The sequence below is a fragment of the Neomonachus schauinslandi genome, chromosome 8 (genome assembly GCF_002201575.2).
Source record: "Neomonachus schauinslandi chromosome 8, ASM220157v2, whole genome shotgun sequence".
Lineage (NCBI taxonomy): Eukaryota > Metazoa > Chordata > Mammalia > Carnivora > Phocidae > Neomonachus > Neomonachus schauinslandi.
In genome coordinates, this window is record NC_058410.1 from 118,002,687 (window position 1) to 118,022,365 (window position 19,679).

Consider the following 19,679-nt stretch of genomic DNA (forward strand, 5'->3'; position numbering starts at 1 on the left):
GTTTTGTTTCTTAAATTCCACATATGGGGGCGCCCGCTTCTCCTTCTCCCTCTGCCACTCCCCCTGCATGTGCTCTCTCATGCTCGCTCTGTGTTAAATAAAGAAAGAAAATCTTTTTAAAAAAATTCCACATATGACTGAAATCATACGTATTTGTCTTTCTCTGGCTGACTTATTTTGCTTAGCATTATACTCTCTAGCTCCATCCATATCATTGCAAATGGCAAGATTTCATTCCTTTTTATGGCTGCATAATATTCCATATATATGTGTGTGTACACACACACACACACATACACATATCTCTTATCTTCTTTCTCCATTCATCAATCCGTGGACACATGGGCTGCTTCCATATCTTGGCTATTGTAAATAATGCTGCTATAAACATAGGGGTGTCTGTATCTCTTTGAATTGGTGTTTTTTTATTCTAAAATTGTTTTTCTTTTTTTTAAGATTTTATTTATTTGAGAGAGAGTACAAGCGGATGGGGGGTGGGTAGGGGCAGAGGGAGAGGGAGAAGCAGGTTCCCCACTGAGCAGAGAGCCCAACATGGGGCTCATCGTAGGACCCTGGGATCATGACCTGAGCTGAAGGCAGACGCTTAACCAACTGAGCCACCCAGGTGCCCCCTTAAAATTGTTTCTGATGAAATATTCCATGCATACCAAAGACTACATCAAATGTAACATAACGAGTAAAAGAAGCAAGAAACAAAGGGCATGATTTCATATGATTCCATTTACGTGAGGTACAAAATCAGGCAAAACTAACCTATGAATTTAGAAATTAAGATAGTGGTTATTCTTGGTGGGGCAGGTAGTGGTTTGAGGAAGATCTTGTAGATGTGGTATAATGTAATTTTGATCTCGATGCTGATTACATGGATATATTCAAATGGTTCACTTTTCCGTATAGGTGTTTACTGCAATAAAAAGCTAAAGAATGTATATATTATGTAGGTGTAAGGTACAAAGAAAAATAAAACAAACCTGAATATCTATTAAAAAATAGTATTACCATTTCAAAGATCCTCTATGCTCTGTTACACTATTCTAAATTTGCTCTTTTATCTTTCACTCTCGATCATTAAATTTTCTTTTTGGACGTTATACAATGGTGTCAGGTTGTATGTAACCTGTGGGTTTCTTTTTTCCACTCAACGTTACGGTTTTAAGGTTTTGAGATTCGTCCACGCTTACGAAGCGATAATTCACCCCCCGCCCCGTTTTTGTTTTGTTTTGTTTTGACCAGTATTTCACACTCCTTAACAATACTGAGTCCTCCTATCCATGACTGCGATGTAGCTCTCCAATTATTCAAGCCTTCGTTTACCTCTTTCAAAAACTTTTGAAATTTTCTTCATAAAATCTTGCATTTCTTTGGTTAGATGTATTCCTAGACACCTTTTCTTTTTTGTTGCTCTTGTCAAGTGCTCCTAATCTTACTCTCGTTCCCAGTGTCGCTCGAGAGCCTGCCAATATTAAGGGATTAAAAAAAGGGGGGGGGACTTAACTACGCCTGATAATGTTCTAATTCTCCGCGTTCCAAACGCCTCGGAATAATTTCTGACCATTGCTCTACCCGTAGGTCCAACTGCACGGAAACTGTCTCAAGCAGCGCGGAAAATGTCTCCACGGGGCACGAGGCGGAGCCGGTACGTGCTGACGTCAAGGGCACGCAATACCTTGGAGGCCGGGAAAGGGCGGGGCCAGCAGGGGGACCTGCTGCTGGGAGAGCGGCGGCTGGAGCGGGGGCCATGGCGAAGCTGCTGAGCTGCGTCCTAGGCCCCCGGCTCTACAAAATCTACCGGGAAAGGGACTCGGAAAGGGCCCCGTCCGGCGTCCCTGAGACTCCAACTTCAGTCACTACCCCCCCTTCCAGCTCCTGGGTGAGTCGAGTTCTCCCCTGGTCAAAAACATGGTACGGCCCAAACCCCTCTGCGGCCTTTGCTCCCCAGAAGCGCCCATCATTGGAAATCGGGGGAGCCTGCTTGTCAAGCCAGTTGTCTGCAAAGTGCTCTTTGTGCTTCCTGGGTTAAAGTCACGCCTGCGGACCGGCTGCCTCCTTTATCGCTGTTTGCCATCGCTTTCTCATTCTGACTACCACTCCTTGCTTTTTCCTCTTGCGGCCCCCCACCCTGTCTTTCGTGGTTCGTGCTGGTCCCATTTGACTCTAAGTCCTGGAAGAGACCCTGTGCGGATTCGAGAGCTGGATGATTTTGCCGTCTGACTCTCGATTTCTTCTGACTCGGTGCCTTCCCCGGTTCTGTTTTCTCTTCCTTCTACCCTGGCCTTGAATTTCAAGATGACTTCGACATATGTATCCGCTGCCCCCCACCCAACCGCCCACCCTACGTTGGAGACCCCAGGGTCATCGCATCCGTGAAAGCTGGGGGTGGTGATAGGCTGTGTCCGTACATGTTCTCTGCCCTTTCATTGGTGGTCTCAAATTGTGTTTATTTTATTTATTTATTTTTTTTAAGATTTTATTTATTTATTTGAGAGAGAGAGAGAATGAGAGAGCGAGAGCACGAGAGGGAAGAGGGCAGAGGGAGAAGCAGACCCCCTGCCGAGCAGGGAGCCCGATGTGGGACTCGATCCCGGGACTCCAGGATCATGACCTGAGTAGAAGGCAGTCGCTTAACCAACTGAGCCACCCAGGCGCCCTCAAATTGTGTTTATTGCCCTCCAGAACTTCCCGCCCTCAGCCACATTCTCCTTAATCACCCTACTGTTATTTCTGATCTTCTTTCCCTCTTAAAGTTGTCATGGTGTCTCTCCTTTCTTCCATAACTCCTCTCCCCATATGCACATGCCCACAACCCGTTTGAAACTGGGCTGTGGAAAAGGAGCACAAAATGTCCAGTGAGGCTTTCACTTTTGCTTGCAAGTCCAGGCCCCTATGTTCTCATGGTCTGGGGTAGGAAATCAGGTTTGGAGTGGGGGTTGGGAAGAGGGGCTTCTTTGGGAGCCAGGGATGTCCCAGGCGGGATTGCTTTGGAGGCTAGAACCAGAGGACACACATCAGGGCTCTCAAAAGGGAAGGGGAAGGACTTGTCAATGGACACGGTCCTTGATGCGGCCATCTGTTTTGGCAGGATACGTACTACCAACCCCGTGCCCTGGAGAAGCATGCTGACAGCATTCTGGCACTGGTATGTCTGCCCTGGCGTCTGGGACTACTGCATCTTTTCCGACCCAGTTGCCCTCCTGAACTTTCTCCTCCCCAGCCTGGGAGAAGGCAGTGCCCCTGGGGGTGGGGGATGCTCTGGGCTCTACAGCCCTCTCCAAGGCACACATGGACATGCTCTCAAGCACACATACTTGGTACTCCCCTTTGGTGTGTTTGCTTTCTCTGGGGCAGCCTGAGCCCTAACGAAAATGTGTTTACTCTTGGGACCATCTGCAGGTGCTGAGTCCTGTGGTCCCCAGTGACCTGTCCTCCCTGGCAACTAACCTCTTTGGCTGCAAAGACAGCTGTTTTCTCTGGCAGGGTTCCTATGGTGACGTTTGTGCATCTCTTGGGGACCAGGCCAGGTGCTGTCCTGAGCAGGGCTGATGGAAAAGGCTTGATTACCTTGAGCAGAAAAAGAAACTGGCCTTTAAACGTGACGAAATTATGTCCGGAGATAAGAGGAAGAAAACAGAACCTGTACCTAATTTCCCCAGCCTCTGTTATGCTCTGATACATTGCCTTTCAACAAATATTAAGGACCTACTGTGTTATGCACAGAATAGGTACTTGATATGACCTCCTATCCACTTTGCTCAGAGCCTAGGCCTGGAAATGGCAGACCTATGTGTGTGTATTGATTGCTTGTCCCTGTCTCTCTGCTGCAGGCTTCAGTCTTCTGGTCCATCTCTTATTACTCCTCTCCCTTCGCCGCCTTCTACTTATACAGGAAAGGTCAGTGTGTTTTCAAAGGTGATGGGCAGGTTGTTGGCAGATGAGCTGACCCCCCTAAAGAGGAAAGGGGACCTGTGAGGATGGCTTGGCTTCCCTTTTCCATCAGGCATCTTCTTCCTCCAAGGGCATGGCTGTCCCAAAGAGAGGGTATGGGGCGGAGGTTGAGGCTGACCTGGGAAGAGATGCCGAGGGGCAGTGGGGAAAACTTCTCACATAATGCCTCTCCCCTCCCAGGTTACTTGAGTTTGTCCAAAGTGGTGCCGTTTTCTCACTATGCTGGGACGTTGCTACTACTTTTGGCAGGCGTGGCCTGTCTCCGAGGTAGGTCCAGAGGGAGCCTGGTTTGGATCTATCCTTCACTGAGTAAATATTTATTAAGTAGCTTTTGCAAATATAATTTTCTGCTGGGCCCTGAGGGGGAATAATTGGGAATGGTGAAGATATGATCTTTTCCTTAAAGGGCTTGGTTGTAAGAATGAAAAACTAATTGGCAGAAAACTTTGCTGTTATCTGGAAAAGATGCATATACCCTACAGTAATTCCGCACACGTCCATATATATGTTTGTAATAATCTGAAACTGGAAACAAGTCCATGGCCACAAATTGTAGGATGGTTAAATACACTAGATTGTCTAGTTCTACAACAGAACACAATACAGCAATGCAAGTGAACAAATGTAAGCTACACTCAGCAATGCAGATGAGTCTTAAAATTGTAATGTTGAATGCAAGAAGCAGACAGATAAGGTATGCAGTATATTTCCACTTATGTAAAGTTCAAAAGGGATGCATATATAAGTAGCAAAACACAGGCATGGTTATCTTGAAAGTCAGGAGAGTGATTACCTGGGAGGGGGAGGGAACAGGATGGGGAGGACTCCTGGGGGGATGTGACCGTGTTCTCTTCCTTGACTCAGGTGATGGTCACATGAATGTTTGCTTTGCATTTTTTTAAACTGAATGTGTGTTGTATGTATGTATGTCATATCTGACAATTTAAAAGTGAAGAGACTGTCCAAATCGTTGCCCCTTGGCAGGTGCACATGACAAAAACTGGGCGAGGGGATGCTTGGAGAGGGAGTGGCGGGTCAGCAGCTGGATGGCTGCACTTGGGCCCAGGCAGGGGTGAGGACCTTCTGCCTGCAGTGTTCTGCCTTCTGATCTCCACTGGGCTGGGCTCCCTCCTCAGAGAGGCCTTCCCTGACCTCCTGATCTAAAAGTAGCTCCCACTCCTTGGTTTTGTCCTACTTTTAAATTTTATTTATTTTTAATTTGGGCACAAAAATTAAATACAGAAAAGCCCAGAGAACAAAATATCATAATAATTATATTTTTTAAGATTTTATTTATTTATTTGACACAGAGAGAGAGAGAGAAAGCAAGCATAAGCAGGGGGTAGGGGCAGAGGGAGAGGGAGAAGCAGGCTCCCCGCTGAGCAGGGAGCCGGACACGGGGCTCGTCGATCCCAGGACCCTGGGATCATGACCTGAGCCGAAGGCAGATGCCCAACTGACTGAGCCACCCAGGTGCCCCATTATCATAAAGAACTGAAAGGCTTATGTTTGTGATACTGCTTCAAATACCTTTTGTCGATAAAATACTGAAGCCTTGCATTCAGAGTTGGCATTCCCATTGGAATCTTCCCCATTTCTGTGTTCCTCTTTCGCCAGAAGTAACCATTGCCATTTGGCGGGTTTCTTTCCTGGTCCACATTTTTATGCTTTTATGAAAGATAGGCCTCATTTTATCAAATCTAAGCTGTTATGACTTGTAAAATGCATTCCAATTTCAGTTTTCAAATGTGAAAGAAAAATAGGCATTTTAGAATCTATGAAATATGGTAACTAAAAACAATATATAGGGCGCCTGGGTGGCTCAGTTGGTTAAGCGACTGCCTTCGGCTCAGGTCATGATCCTGGAGTCCCAGGATCGAGTCCCGCATCGGGCTCCCTGCTCGGCAGGGAGGCTGCTTCTCCCTCTGACCCTCCCCCCTCTGATGTGCTCTCTCTCTCTCATTCTCTCTGTCTCAAATAAATAAATAAAAATCTTTAAAAAAATAAATAAATAAATAAAAACAATAAAAACAATATATAGCCCTTCTTTTGTTCATTTTACATTTTTGTCACAAATGGCATCACGCTGTACAAATCATTCTGCACCTTGCTTCGTTCCTCAGTATTGTCTGGGGTCTCTACCGCTGATGATAATAGCATTCTAGTTCATTCTGGTTTTATTTTCTTGATAGCACTTTCCCCTCTCTGAAATGTTCTTGTTTACTTGCTTACCGTCTTTCTCCAGCCCCACCCCGCCCCCAACCAAAGCCCCAGCTCTCGGGGCTGGAATCTGTGTGTCTCATTTCCAATGCCTCCCATATCAGTGGTGCCTGGCCTGTGACACCTGCCAGATCAGTGGAAGCAGAGAAGTCAGGGCTTGAGACTCCTTGGCAGTGAAGGGAGAGCAGATGTGATCGCCAAGGGGCCAGGTGAAGAGAGGAAAGAGCTTAGCGTTGAGGATGGCTCTTGTTTCAGAGAGGGAAGTGGAAGAGAGGCTGGGAGGAGCAGTCTGGGAGTCGGATGGTGGAAAAGATGGACCCAGGAAGCGGAGGAGGAAGGAGTCTCGAGGGACAGGAGGAGTGCTGAGAGGCACAGTTGGAAGAGAGCGGGGATGGAGGAAGGGGCTGCGGATTCAGTGAGGAAGTGATTATGGGGCAAGAGCAGGAGCCAGAAAGCCAGATGGCAGGGAGTTAGATTGTACAGAGAAAAGAGGGAAAGCAAGCAGCTCTGTGCTCACCGGGGTGACTAGGAAGATTGCATGACACTGTGGTAAGACTGGGAAAGTGAACATTCTGGAGGGTGGAGGGTTGGTAGCCTATCAAGAAACAAACTGAAGAAGGTGGGTAAGAGGAGAACACTGAAGCCAGTTGCTAGATACGGAGGAAGGGGGTCAGCTCGACTCTCCTGTTTCCCCAAACCCTGGGCCATCTGTTTCTTTTCCTCCCACTTCTCTTTCCAGGGCCTTCTCCTTGCCCATCTCCAACCCTCTTCCTGAAACTTACTCAGCTTGCTCGTCCCACTTTTCCTAACACTGTTTCCTGTCCTCTCTCTACCAGGCATCGGCCGCTGGACCAACCCCCAGTACCGGCAGTTCATCACCATCTTGGAGGCAACGCACAGGAACCAGTCTGCCGAAAACAAGGTGAGAGGTGCCAGATGGGTGCCCTAGCAGCAGCTTCCTCAGCTGCCTCCCTGGAGCACCGGGCACCAGCTTCTGCCCGGGGGAGGAGGTGGGTTTTGCCACAGACCACACTGGGTTTTCGCTTGCCCATTGCTATATCCCTTCCCCACTGTGCAAGTGAACTGTCCACCCAAGGAATCTTCCTTCCTACCACTCCTAATGGGATGTTCCACGGTGTTTCTTCGAAGGTGGTCTTCTATCAGAGCAGCTCAGTTGTGTAGATGGTGTTTATTTTGGCCATGTGCATCAAACACCATGCTAGTTTTGTTCAGGGATGGGATAAGATGGACAGGTATGTCCACTCTTGTGCCCGGAAGCACAGCGTGACGCCAAGAGGGAGAAAAGCCAGGGCACAGTGTCCTTGGAGTTGTGCCAGCCCAGCTGGTGCTGGAGTGTGATTATCTTTCAGAAGGGGCTTTGGGGCCCTATAAAGCTCTTTCCTGTTACAAAGGGGCTCCTGGGATCAAACAGCTGTGACCACCATCATCCTGCTCCACACCTCCATTTACCGAGCTATGTAATGATGGTCCAGCACGCCGCTGTCTGAGCCATTTTGCATACACCCTTCCCAGTCCTCACAACAACCACATGAGGTGGTATTATTATACCTCTGAGGAAACAGATACAAAGAGGTTAAGTGACAAGCAGAGTCACAGAGCAAAGGAAGTGGCTGGGTCTGGGTTTGCGTCCAGGTCTGAGCAAAGCCTGTCTGAAATTTGCTTTTCTTCATTTTGTTTTGTTTTGCCATTTACATTTTTGTAGAGTGTTTCTATTGTTCCCTCTTAGTCAAGTTATTTTTGAAAATGTCAAAAAATTTCTGTGACGGAAAATAAAAAACAGCTCTCAAAATAGAGTGCTGGGCGCTCCAGGGCTGAGGGAGGGAGGACAGCAGAATAGAAGACGCAGCTCCCGCCACCCTCAAAAAGCGTGTGGGCAGACTCAGTGGGGCGACTGGCGGCGGAGATGGTCTGGCATCTGGTGGCATCACCAGCCCCTGGCTGCAGAAGGTGAGGGAAGGAAGGTGGCTGTGAGGACGGAAGAGTCAGAGAGGGCTTCATTCAAGAGGTGGTCCCAATGCAAAGGAACCACTGTAGGCATGACTTCCCTCCTTCCCTCTCACCCAGCCTCCTGGACAGCATCAGGGAAAGGACCCGGGGGGGGGCGGGTGACCAGCCAACAGACCCCCCACTTCCGCAGAAGCACCAGCACCTCCAGCCACCCATTCTGGGAGTGGGTCAGTCTTACATTTTGGAAAAGCAAAGACTGTTAAGTTCTCTTCTGGAAGCAGCCAGGCCAGTCTTGAGAGCGGATAGGGCATCCTCTCTTGCCTGATTTTTGAGGCCATGACAGAGCTTACCCTCTGTGAACTGAGGTGGGGAGGGAGCGGTGTTGACTCGTCTCCCCATGATGTGTGGGGGCCAGCCCTGTGGATGGTGAGGGTGACGAGGGTGGGTAGGTAGGCCTGCCTTCTTAGTCCCCCTTTGCCTCCCCTCCTCTTTCTCCGCCTGCCCACCACAGCGGCAGCTCGCCAACTACAACTTTGATTTTAAGAGCTGGCCAGTCGACTTCCACTGGGAAGAGCCCAGCAGCCGGTGAGGTCCCAGTTCTTTCACTCCCTCCCTGCTCTGTCCTGTCCCTCACCTCCAGCCCCACCTTGGGCCCCAGGGCCTGCTCTCCAGTGCCATCTCCTCATTCCTAGACCCCCCTGTCCTCTGAGCCTCAGATGTCCAGCTTGCTGCTCCTAACTCCATCCTTCCCTGCATTTTTCCATCCTCAGGAAGGAGTCTCGAGGGGGCCCTTCCCGCCAAGGGGTGGCTCTGCTTCGCTCAGAGCCCCTGCACCGGGGGACAGCAGACACCCTCCTCAACCAGGTCAAGAAGCTGCCTTGTCAGATAACCAGGTGGGAAGCAACAGGGAGAGAGGCCCACTGGGGTGGAGGGGATATGGAGCGAGGACTCCAGGACTGGGTGCTCCATTGTAAGAGCTGTCCTTTATTGGGCCTCGTGCTGTAGACTTGATATTGTTTGTGATAGTTTCTAATCTAGATTTGTATGTGAAGAAAAGAGGTTCAGAGAGGTCCAGTCTCACAGATGGTGAATGAAGGATTGGGATATTAACACGATGCTATCTGACACAAAAGCTCTTTCATTTTGTTATTTCTTAAGTTTATTTATTTGAGTAACTCTACACCCAACATGGGCCTTGAACTCACGACCCCGAGAGCAAGAGTCACATGTTCTACCAACTGAGCCAGCCAGGCGCCCCACAAAAGCTCTTTTAATGAGGCTGGAGGGAAGAATGAGGTTGGGGGTGTGGTGGAGACACATAGCCTTAGCCAGAGTAGCTGTGTCCCTGTCCTGGGCCCTCAGGGCCTAGGCTATTCTACCTTACGCGAGCTACAATTTCTGCATCCGTGAATAACCCACCTCATAGGAGTGGTGAGATTAAGTAGGGTAACGTATTCACAAGGGCTTCCGCCTTGCCTGGGTGCCTGAGAGCACATGGCAAAGCCCAAGTAAATCATAGTTGTGGACACTGATGATGTCCAGAGTAACAGCAGTAAGCATCCGTATCTTACCGTGGCACAGATGGTGTGGGAATTCTCTGGTGCTGGGGGCTGGGAGGCAGGTTCCGGGGTACCAAGGAAAGGGGAGGGCTTAGTGATCAGTGTGGACAGTGTGCTGATTGGTCAGAGGGGCAAGCCAAATTTGCGGTTTGGAGGGGATGCTGGACAGAGTGGTACAGTGTTTTTCTGGGGACAAATCCTATTTCAGGATTAACTGGAAATGGTTAATTGTCGTTTTCAGGAACAGCACCTACTTATCTGTCGAGATTAGCACATTGATTCAGTAAATATTTAAGCCCCTACTCTGTGTCAGGCCGTGGCCACCTGCTACATGGCAGATACAGGGCATATTGCAGTGAATAGAACAGTCAGGTCTCTGCCCCTGTGGAGTCTGCAGTCTAGTTTGGTGTCTTTCTTTTTTTTTTTTTTTTTTTTTAAAGATTTTATTTATTTATTTGACAGAGAGAGACACAGCGAGAGAGGGAACACAAGCAGGGGGAGTGGGAGAGGGAGGAGCAGGCTTCCCGTCGAGCAGGGAGCCCGATGCGGGGCTCTATCCCAGGACCCTGGGATCATGACCTGAGCTGAAGGCAGTCGCTTAACCAACTGAGCCACCCAGGCGCCCTAGTTTGGTGTCTTTCAAACTATGGATTTTGGAGTGCCTGAGTGGCTCAGTCAGTTGGGCAAACAACTCTTTGATTTTAGCTCAGGTCATGATCTCAGGGTTGTGGGATTGGCCCTGCGTCTAGCGCCATCCTCACTGGAGAGTCTACTTCCCTCTTCCCTCTGTCCCTCCCCCTGCTTATGCACACACACACACACACACACACTCTCTCTCTCTCTCTTTCTCAAATAAATAAATAAATCTTAAAACAAAAACCAAACTATGGATCTTGACCTATTTGTGAATCTTAAAATCAACTGAGTGAATTACAGCTGTCATTTTTTAAAAAGTATTATTTACTTGGGGACTTTTAAGAAGCTGCATTTTTTAAGTTTATTTATTTGAGAGAGAGAGAGCGTGCATGCGCGCACAGGTACACGCAGGGGTGGGGTGGGGTGGGGTGGGGTGGGGTGGGGTGGAGGAGGGGCAAAGGGAGAGAGAATCTTAACCAGACTCTGTGCTGAGCCCGGAGCCACACGCATGGCATGATGTCACGACCCTGAGATCATGAGCTGAGCCAAAACCAAGAGTTGGACGCTTAACCGACTGAGCCACCCAGGTGCCCCTAAGTTGTATTTATACATTAACAGAATCATAGTTAATAATAACTTTGCTTTTACTTGTCATATACAGAAAATATTATCTCCTAAAATTTTCAGTATATGTACAGATGTGTGTACTGGGCCGCAATATAAAATGTGCCCCTTATAAAGGTTGTAGTAAAAAAAAAAGTTTGAAAAATACCAGCTGGGTATATAGAATATTTCATTAAGTCCTTCAAAAGGAAAACAAACCTGTAAAGGTCAAGAAAACAAAACTGAAGTTCAGGAGTGAAGCAGGCCCCAGCGTCTCTGGGTGCTAGGGCTGGGGTGGTCCCTGGGCCCTCCTGAGGTCAAGGGTCGGTTAACCCCCGTGTTCCCCGCAGCTACTTGGTGGCGCACACCCTGGGGCGCCGGATGCTGTACCCTGGCTCAGTGTACCTGCTCCAGAAGGCCCTCATGCCTGTGCTGCTGCAGGGCCAGGCCCGGCTGGTGGAAGAGGTGAGGCGCCCCCGCACCACCCCTGCCCCGATGCTCCTTCTCCCCATGCCAGGGATGTGACCTCCCACCCCTCACATCTCCCTCACTCAGTGTAACGGGCGCCGGGCGAAGCTGCTGGCCTGTGATGGCAACGAGATTGACACCATGTTTGTAGACCGGCGGGGGACAGCAGAGCCCCAGGGACAGAAGCTGGTGAGAAGGGGCAGGGAGCCCAGAGGCAGTTGGGGGCCAGTGGAGGCTCTGGGGATCTCAAGGTCTCCAGCAGCCCCAAGGATAATGCCGTCTCCCAGCCCCACCCTCAAGACCTCTTGGTGTCAGAAAACCCTGCCATAGCAAAATGGAAGAAGTAGGAGTTGACATTCAAGGACCAGAAAGTAATCTTGTAACAGTCACCACTTAGGCATTATTTGTCACATAGAAGGCATGTATTTCATTCTCACCACAACCCTGTAGAATAGGAACTAATTTTTTATGTCAGCCCATTTTACAGAGGACGAAACTAAAGACCCGGGATAATTCTCCCAGATCACACAGTGAGAGAGCTGGGGTTTGAAGCCGGGCAGCCTGGCCTCCCAAGCGGCCCGCCTCCGTGAAGCAGCCCTGGAAGGAGCCCTGAGCCAGCAGTCTAGGGAGCTGGCTTAGGGTCCTGGCTCTACCCAACTGCTGTGAGAGTCCATGCAAGCCCCGCCGTCTCTGGGCTTCGGCATGGGGCACCATGTAATCGGAGTTCATCTGATTCTAAGTCTGGAGCCTAGAGATGGAAAGCGATTGGCATACCCCACAAAAGAAACAGTTGTGGGAAAAAATAGACCCAAAAACTAGAAAAGAAAAAAAGGATCCATAACCCCATTTCTGAGAGCGTGCCCCCTGCTGGTCTTCCGAGGAGAAGTGGACCCTGTGCTGGGTGGTTGAGCAGTTCCTCTTCCTCTGTGTGCTCAGTGTGCTAAGCATTTGCATCCACTGTGCTTCTCTTCTTATGCACCTTGTGGGTTGAGAAATTTTCATTCCCCTTGAAGAGAACAGGTCCTTTCCTCTTCCCTACAAAGCTCCCACGTCCTACCACATGGGGCATTTTCTGTCCCAACTTGGCTCCTTCCCAGCCCTCCTTCCTGCCTCCCTCCTTAGGTGATCTGCTGTGAGGGGAACGCGGGCTTCTATGAGGTGGGCTGCATTTCTACACCTCTGGAAGGTAGGCCCGACGCTCAGCTCTCTTGTCCCTGCCCTTTGGAATGGAACGGCCCCACCTTCCCACACTGATAGAACTTCCCTGGCCCGATCACCTTGTCTGAGTGAGGTTTAAAACTCTCACATCTGGGGTAAAGTGTACTCCCCATTTGCTTTGCTAACTGGACATCCCTCCCCTTGGGTTGTGTCCCTAACAGGATGGCCTTCATTCTGTCGCCACCACGCAATTACTGAACCTCTGATGTCATCTCCCCATTCTGGGAAGGCTCGGCGTTATTCGCCTCTGAGTTTGGGGGTGTTTAGAGCTCCAGGGTTCTGTTGCTCTTTCCCCTAGGGCTGGAGGGGGCCCCGGGGCGGGGGGGGGATGTGCACCATGAGGTCCTAACCCCTCCCCCTCCTCTGTTGCAGCCGGATATTCAGTTCTGGGCTGGAACCATCCAGGCTTTGCTGGAAGCACGGTGAGACCCTCTCTGAAATCCCTTTCTTTTCCTGAATTGTGGTCTGTCCCCCCCTGATCAGCCACTGGAGTTAGGGAAAGGGGTGTATATTTTCTGGAGGGGGGCTCCCACTCACCTGTCACCTAGGTGCCGGAGCAGGAAGTCAGACCCCTCCTCTCGCAGTGGGGAGGGGCGGGCAGGCTGGTTTTTGGAGAGTGCAGCCCCTCCCACCACACTTTTCTTCTGCACCCTCCCTGTCTGCTGCAAGAAGAGTCCATGCTCAGAGCAGGCAAGTGACCCAGGTGGCCTTTGGTGCTGACTCACTCCTGCCTTTGCCCTTCCTCCTGCAGGGGGTGCCATTTCCTCAGAATGAGGCCAATGCCATGGATGTGGTGGTCCAGTTTGCCATCCACCGCCTGGGCTTCCAGCCCCAGGACATCATCATCTATGCCTGGTCCATCGGCGGCTTCACTGGTACCAGCCTACCTCCTGCCCCCCTCCTCCCAATTTGTGCCACCCCTACCCCACCCCAAGGAGAGGTAGGGAAGTGCACTGGGGGCCTGGCAGTGGGGTCGAGGCTTAAGGGAAGAGAGGATGGAAGTGGGATATCTGCGTGGGTCTGGAAGATGGTATCCTATTTCTGTACATTCCCATTTCCTTCCACTCTTATGCCCATTATTTTCTTTAAAAGATTTTATGTATTTATTTGAGCGAGAGAGCCGGGGGGAGGGGCAGAGGCAGAGGGAGAGAGAGAATCCCAAGCAGACTCCCCACCGAGTGCAGAGCCTGACACGGGGCTCAATCTCACCACCCCGAAATCATGATCCAAGCCAAAACCAAGAGTCGGATGCCTAACCGACTGAGCCACCCAGGTGCCTCTCTTTTGCCCATTATTAAAAGAAGCAGACCAGGGTCCTGGGCAGGGGGGGATCAGGAAGTGAATCTTTCCTCTGCACATAGTCTTCGATGCACTTTGATGTTCTCTCTCCATCCTTTCCTGATAGTGCCTTGGCCAAGTGACGTGAGGGGTTAGGGGACACCTGGGGCTAACCTAGTAGGGAGGATGGCGCCAGCCTGTAGGGTCAATGGGACAAGGGTGGGGTGGTGGGCAGGAGCCCCTCGGTCCTCACCCTTCTTCCCTGTCCTGGTACCAGCCACGTGGGCAGCCATGTCCTACCCAGACATTAGTGCCGTGATCCTGGATGCCTCCTTTGATGACCTGGTGCCCTTGGCCTTGAAGGTCATGCCAGATAGCTGGAGTGAGTGCAGCTCCCAGGCCTGCCCTTCCAGGGAAGGGGTGGGCTGGAACTGGGAGCTTAATTCTAACTGGAGATGGATCCTTTTGCTGTGGGTGGGGAGTGGGTCACCCCATTGTTGAGAAGCAGGAGGACTCCCCTGTCTGGGGCCTCAGTTTTCTCTTTCTGTGAACAGTGGGGACCTTTGTTTTGGGCAAGGGCTTTGTCTTTGTCATCGCTTCACTTTTATCCCACTCCAGGGGGCCTGGTGACCAGGACCGTGAGGCAGCATCTCAATCTGAACAACGCAGAACAGCTGTGCAGGTGAGGGCAGGCCAGCACGCAGCATGTAGCACCCTCCCCCACCTCCCCCTGGGCAGGCTCTGCTGGGTATTCTGGCAGATCTCCCAGTAAGGCCAGACTTCGGGCAGCGCCCAGTCTTCAACATTTCCTCACCTCTGGGTGATGGGCTAGCCCATGGGGCCCTGTGCAGCAGGGGGTGAGAAGGCAGCCCGTGGGGGGTGGGTAGCCAATTGTCACCATCTCCCTCTGAGCACTCCCTCTCCACAACGCTGTCCTCTGAAGGTACCAGGGCCCTGTGCTGCTGATCCGCAGAACCAAGGATGAGATCATCACTACCACGTGAGTGCCTGGGAGCCTCTGCCCCCCTGGATCCCAGACGGAGCTAGGAAGTTGCCCCTCCCGCCTCTGCCCGCCAGAAACCTGGGTATCCAGACCCTTCCTCCCCAACTTAAGCCCCTCCAGTGTCCATTCTTCCCACCCCCAGGGTTCCCGAGGACATCATGTCCAACCGAGGCAATGACCTCCTGCTGAAGCTCCTGCAGTATCGGTGAGGGGGGGTGGGGGGGTGGGGGGGGGGTTGTACATGTGTGTGCTGACACCGCACAGCAGGGAGGGAGGGAGGAGGGTTTAGGGGTGAGGAGCGAAGGGAGTTGGGTCCTGACCTCCCATCCCGGTGCTCCCTCTGTAGGTATCCCCGTGTGATGGCAGAGGAGGGTCTTCGAGTGGTGAGGCAGTGGCTGGAGGCCTCCTCACAGCTGGAGGAAGGTGCAAGGGGATGCCGTGAGGCCTTTGGGTGGGGGCGTGGCAAGGCCAGGTCACTGACGGGCGCTCCTCTCTCTCCCTGAGCAGCCTCGATCTACAGCCGTTGGGAGGTGGAGGAGGACTGGTGCCTATCTGTCCTCCGCTCCTACCAGGCAGAACACGGGCCTGACTTTCCCTGGAGTGTGGGTAAGGAGGTCCTGGGGCAGGAGAGGGTGTCGGGAGGAGTCCAGGAGGGGGATGAGTACCCGGATGTATGGCCCCTGTGTGAGCGCCTCTTCTCTGTAGGGGAGGACATGGATGCAGACGGAAGGCAGCAGCTGGCCTTGTTTCTGGTGAGCTAAGGGGTGGCAAGCAGGAAGGGGGTGCCGGGACGGCCAGGGGGCACGTGTGGGGCTTGGGGACAGCATCGGAAGTGGCAGCTTGTAGAGCGTGGGTGGTGGTTTCAGGGGCCATGGAGATGTTTGGTGGTTGCTGCTCACCGCAGTGCTCTGCACCCCACCTGTCCTGCCCTCTTTGTTCAGGCTCAGAAGTATCTGCACAACTTTGAGGCCACACACTGCACCCCGCTCCCAGCCCAGAACTTCCAGATGCCCTGGCACCTCTAGCGACCACAGTGGGACTCGTTCTGAAAGAGTGGGACAGGAGGAGACAGGAGGAAGGATCCTCTTATTTGTGATTCTCTGTGTTCATGTTGCTGTTTATAGTTTGTGGGAAGTGGGGGGACTGTCCCCCTTCTCACTGCCCTCTTGCACGTTTCCCCTCATCCCTCTGGCAGTACCTAACCTTTCCCAACACGCAGCCTGCATTCGATGGATTATTCCTAATAATTAATAAAAAGGTATTTTTTCTACAGTCGGGCTAATTGTTTGACTTCCCAAATGTCCAGGAGCCTGGGGCTGGTAGTGGGGACAGCTGAAGCCTCAAGGGGCTGGGATTTGGGGAACCCAACCCCAGCCAGCCAATTTAACCCTCCCCATCCCTGCTGTTCCCCCAGGCCTTCAGACCCCAACTTGAACTGTCCTCATGCAGTGGGTCCCCACGCCTCCCCGTTCACTGGTCTGTCTAGTAGTATCACCACGTACAACCTCCCCTGCCCACGCTTTGTTGCTTACAAAGTGTTTTTCTAGTACCTGATTTCCCCTACTCAGGAATCTTCTACGGATTTCCAGGTTCAACCTGCATGGCTTCACCATCAGTACCCCCAGTGTTCCTTGCTCAGCTCTTGCTGTTCCCATGGGGAGTGAGGAACAGCCCACTCCTCGCGTCTTAAGCAGCGAACCCTGCACACCTCCTCACCGTATCATCAAGCCTTTTGTTGCAATTCAAAAACAGGGCCTTCCAGGGCCTGAGGCCTGGGCGCCAAGGGCTTATGTTCTCCCAGAGCCACATTTCACCGTTCTGGACAGCTATTAGAATAAAATCCTTAGGTTGAAGCTGAGGAAATTGGTTTCCTCTAAGTTCTGTCCTATTTCCAATCCTTGGATTTCATGGAACGGAATCAGTCCTTCTCCCACCCATCAGTATGTTCCCTGGCCACCTCCTTCTTTGGGAACCTCTTTTCTAGATGAAACTCCCCCAGATTTACCCCCCTTGGCCACTGTTGTGAACAAGCTTAACATGGGCAAGCAATAATGCTCTGATGTCCTAGATGGCCTCTGGCTAATTTCAGTGTCTCCTGAACCCCACGGCATGAAGCTCCTTCTGCATTCTCTGGGGCAGGAGCATACTGAGTCTCCACTGGAAGGGTGATCTCTGATATGACACCTGGTACTTGGGGTTAAAAGAGAGGAGGTGGCCACAGCTCCAGAATGTTCCACTTTTAGCAAATACTGGAGAGTTGATGCTGGCACTCTGCTCCTCTGTCCCGTCCCAGGGGGCAAACAGGGTGGGAAGTGTGGAGCATGAAGCTGTAGGACCAGTTGCCCGGTTCTGAACTTCACCCTCCCTGATCCACCAAGACAGTTAGTTAATCTCCTGGAAAACAAGTCTGTTCAGCTAAGTTAACCTCCTTGAATGCAAATAGGGGGCACCTAGCCCCACCTCCCACACCCTGGAGACAAGGGACTCCCCCTTCCTGGCCATGGCCACTAGGGACTCTATTGACCTACCTCTGCCACCACTTCCCCCTACCCCCTTCTTCCTGCACATACTATAAAGAACAGTGGATGTCATGAGGAGCCCTTGGATATATTTAGTGGATGGGGAGGGGGAGGTTTAACATTTGAATTCTGGACCCCCCACACCCACCCAGGGGCCTCAGTCTACATCCTTAGATCACTCCCCACCCGATAAAGCTCACATCAGCTGTTTGCTGAACAACCCCCACCTGGGGTGGGACCAGCTCCCTGTCCACTCCTCCTCACCCTATATAGCAGGGTTCCAACAGTCTCAGGAGAACATCTGAGATGCAGATCCCACATCTGCTGGGGCTTTGGACCTTGCTTTAATGGGCACCAGGTAAGGCCCGGACGGCCAGGCGTCCCCGAGGAGCTGGGCACACTGGGAGAGAGGATGGAGGCTGGGACAAAGAAGAATTAGCACCTGAGCAGGAAACCTGGGAAGGAGAGGTGGGCCCTGGGCTGGACCGTCCCTCATCCTTCCCTATCTTAGAGGCTGCCAGAGTCGGCTCTGGGCTCCGCGTTTGGGCTGAGGATTTGCTCCACTTCCCCAGGAGGCGCAGGTGTCTCCTTCTCGGCTGTCACAAGTGGGTGAGGGCCAGGTACCTATCCACTCATTCATCCAGCCACTCAACAAGCCATCCCAACACCCTGAGGAACCAAATCATTCATTTTTTTCATTCATTTATATTCGGGCTAAAGATCGCTTCTCGAGTTCCTCTCCCAGACCGCCTGGTCTAGCCGGTCGGCTAACAGAACTTGGCTCTCGTCCAGTTCAATCATCTATGGCCCCGCCCCTTGTCGGCCCCGCCCCGTTCCCCTGAAGGTGGCATTCGGCCCTCAGGCCCCACCTCCTTTGTTTCGTCACTCGGCGGCTTACTCCCAGGCGTCCCTTGTCCCGGGGGAGCGGCACTCAGCCCAGATACCGCCCTCCGCAGGTGTCACCATGGCGACCACAGCAGCGCCCCGCCTCTTCACCCCGGGAAAGCCTCCTTGGAGCCCGTCACCGTGGCAACGAACTCACGAGGCTCTGCCCGCGCACTGGCCGCGCCAGGTCGCTTAGACTGGGGAGTAACAAAACGAAACAGGGGCAGCATTGATGGCCGTGAGGCCACGCCCCTTCCGAAGAACACCTCTCCCAGCGCCACCCAGCCCAGCGCCGAAATACCACTCGTGTCTTCCCTCCCGCAGCGCGCACGGCTATGGGCTCTAACTCCACAGCGAGTCTTCCCGGACCTCTCAGGGTCACTCCTTCAGGGAGCCCAGCCTCAGCTACCCATAACTCCCTAGTGCTTGGACTTAGTTGCGGTTATATTCGAGAGAGGGGTTCCGAGGACGCTGTGAAATTCCCTTCTAACTCCCTTTTGCCCCCTTCGCTTCAAGAGCAGCCCCCGCTCTCTGATTCTCTGTCGTTCATTCAACAGACATTTCGGCTGTGCCGGGCGGCCCTCCCACCAACTTCATTACTCTGACTTTTCAATAATACATTTTTCTTATTTCATTCATCCCAACGCTGTTGGGAGCGCAGTGGCGTGTATTCCTTTCGTGTTTCTTCTTTCCCGTGCGTCTTCCTTGGCGCGAGTCTCCGTCCCTTTCTTCCCATCTTCCCCATCAGCACCCGAGGCCGGATGATTCTTGGATGGTCCGGGACTGTAAGCAGGGAGCCCTCCTGCAGCGCCGCACCCCAAACCTCCAGACCGAAAATTGGAGCAGGTGATTCGCTCCTTTACGCCCAGCTCTTCCCACAGCCCACCCACACTTAAAGTGAAAACCCTGAGGGGCGCCTGGGTAGCTCGGTTGGTTAAGCGTCTGCCTTCGACTTGGGTCGTGATCTCGGGGTGCCGGGATCAAGTCCCGCATGGGGATCCTTGCTCATTGGGGAGCCTGCTGCTCCCACTGCTTGTACTGTCTCTCTGACAAATGGATAAATAAAATCCTCAGAAAAAATAAAATAAAATGAAAACCCGGAGTCCCTCAGAGAATGACCTGGAGAGGGGCATGCAAAGAGTCCGCCGGGCGTAGGAGCCGGGCAGGCCACGCCCCCCGCCCCTGGCAGAGGTGGTGGGCGGGGCGCCCGGGACGCCCACGGCCGCTTATTGGTTGCTGCGTAGCCTCCTACCTGGGAGGGTTGGTGGCGCCGCAGCGCCGCCTTCCGGGGAAGCCTCGTAGTGCTCTGGGTGTCCGTTAGGGGTGGATGAGTGGGTCCGACGCGGGCATGGCTTTCCC

At 52.2% G+C, this 19,679-nt stretch overlaps 1 protein-coding gene across 2 annotated transcripts; it reads left to right on the forward strand.

The window, feature by feature from the left end:
- Positions 1 to 1,689: 1,689 nt before the first annotated feature.
- Positions 1,690 to 16,188, forward strand: ABHD16A (abhydrolase domain containing 16A, phospholipase). Of its 2 annotated transcripts, XM_021697157.1 has the most exons (20): positions 1,690 to 1,891; positions 3,101 to 3,157; positions 3,843 to 3,909; positions 4,144 to 4,230; positions 7,020 to 7,105; positions 8,663 to 8,736; positions 8,922 to 9,044; positions 11,300 to 11,414; positions 11,505 to 11,606; positions 12,540 to 12,603; positions 13,008 to 13,057; positions 13,387 to 13,510; positions 14,191 to 14,295; positions 14,532 to 14,595; positions 14,857 to 14,913; positions 15,059 to 15,121; positions 15,263 to 15,339; positions 15,424 to 15,522; positions 15,622 to 15,668; positions 15,858 to 16,188. In XM_021697157.1, the coding sequence occupies exons 1-20, from the start codon at positions 1,760 to 1,762 to the stop codon at positions 15,939 to 15,941; spliced, it is 1,677 nt and encodes a 558-aa protein (XP_021552832.1). In that variant the 5' UTR covers positions 1,690 to 1,759; the 3' UTR covers positions 15,942 to 16,188. The 2 variants fall into 2 exon arrangements, with proteins under 2 accessions (XP_021552832.1, XP_044773570.1); XM_044917635.1 differs by lacking the exons at positions 11,505 to 11,606; positions 12,540 to 12,603; positions 13,008 to 13,057 and having other exon boundaries at positions 1,714 to 1,891; positions 13,438 to 13,510.
- Positions 16,189 to 19,679: the final 3,491 nt, after the last annotated feature.

What these genes read in the sequence shown, in the direction of transcription:
- ABHD16A (XM_021697157.1), top strand. Translation starts at nt 1,760, where the DNA reads ATGGCGAAGCTGCTGAGCTGCGTCCTAGGCCCCCGGCTCTACAAAATC. An exon ending in CTGACAGCATTCTGGCACTG is followed by an intron (nt 3,158 to 3,842) that starts GTATGTCTGCCC and finishes TCTCTGCTGCAG; the next exon opens with GCTTCAGTCTTCTGGTCCAT. An exon ending in CTCCTCACAGCTGGAGGAAG is followed by an intron (nt 15,340 to 15,423) that starts GTGCAAGGGGAT and finishes CTCCCTGAGCAG; the next exon opens with CCTCGATCTACAGCCGTTGG.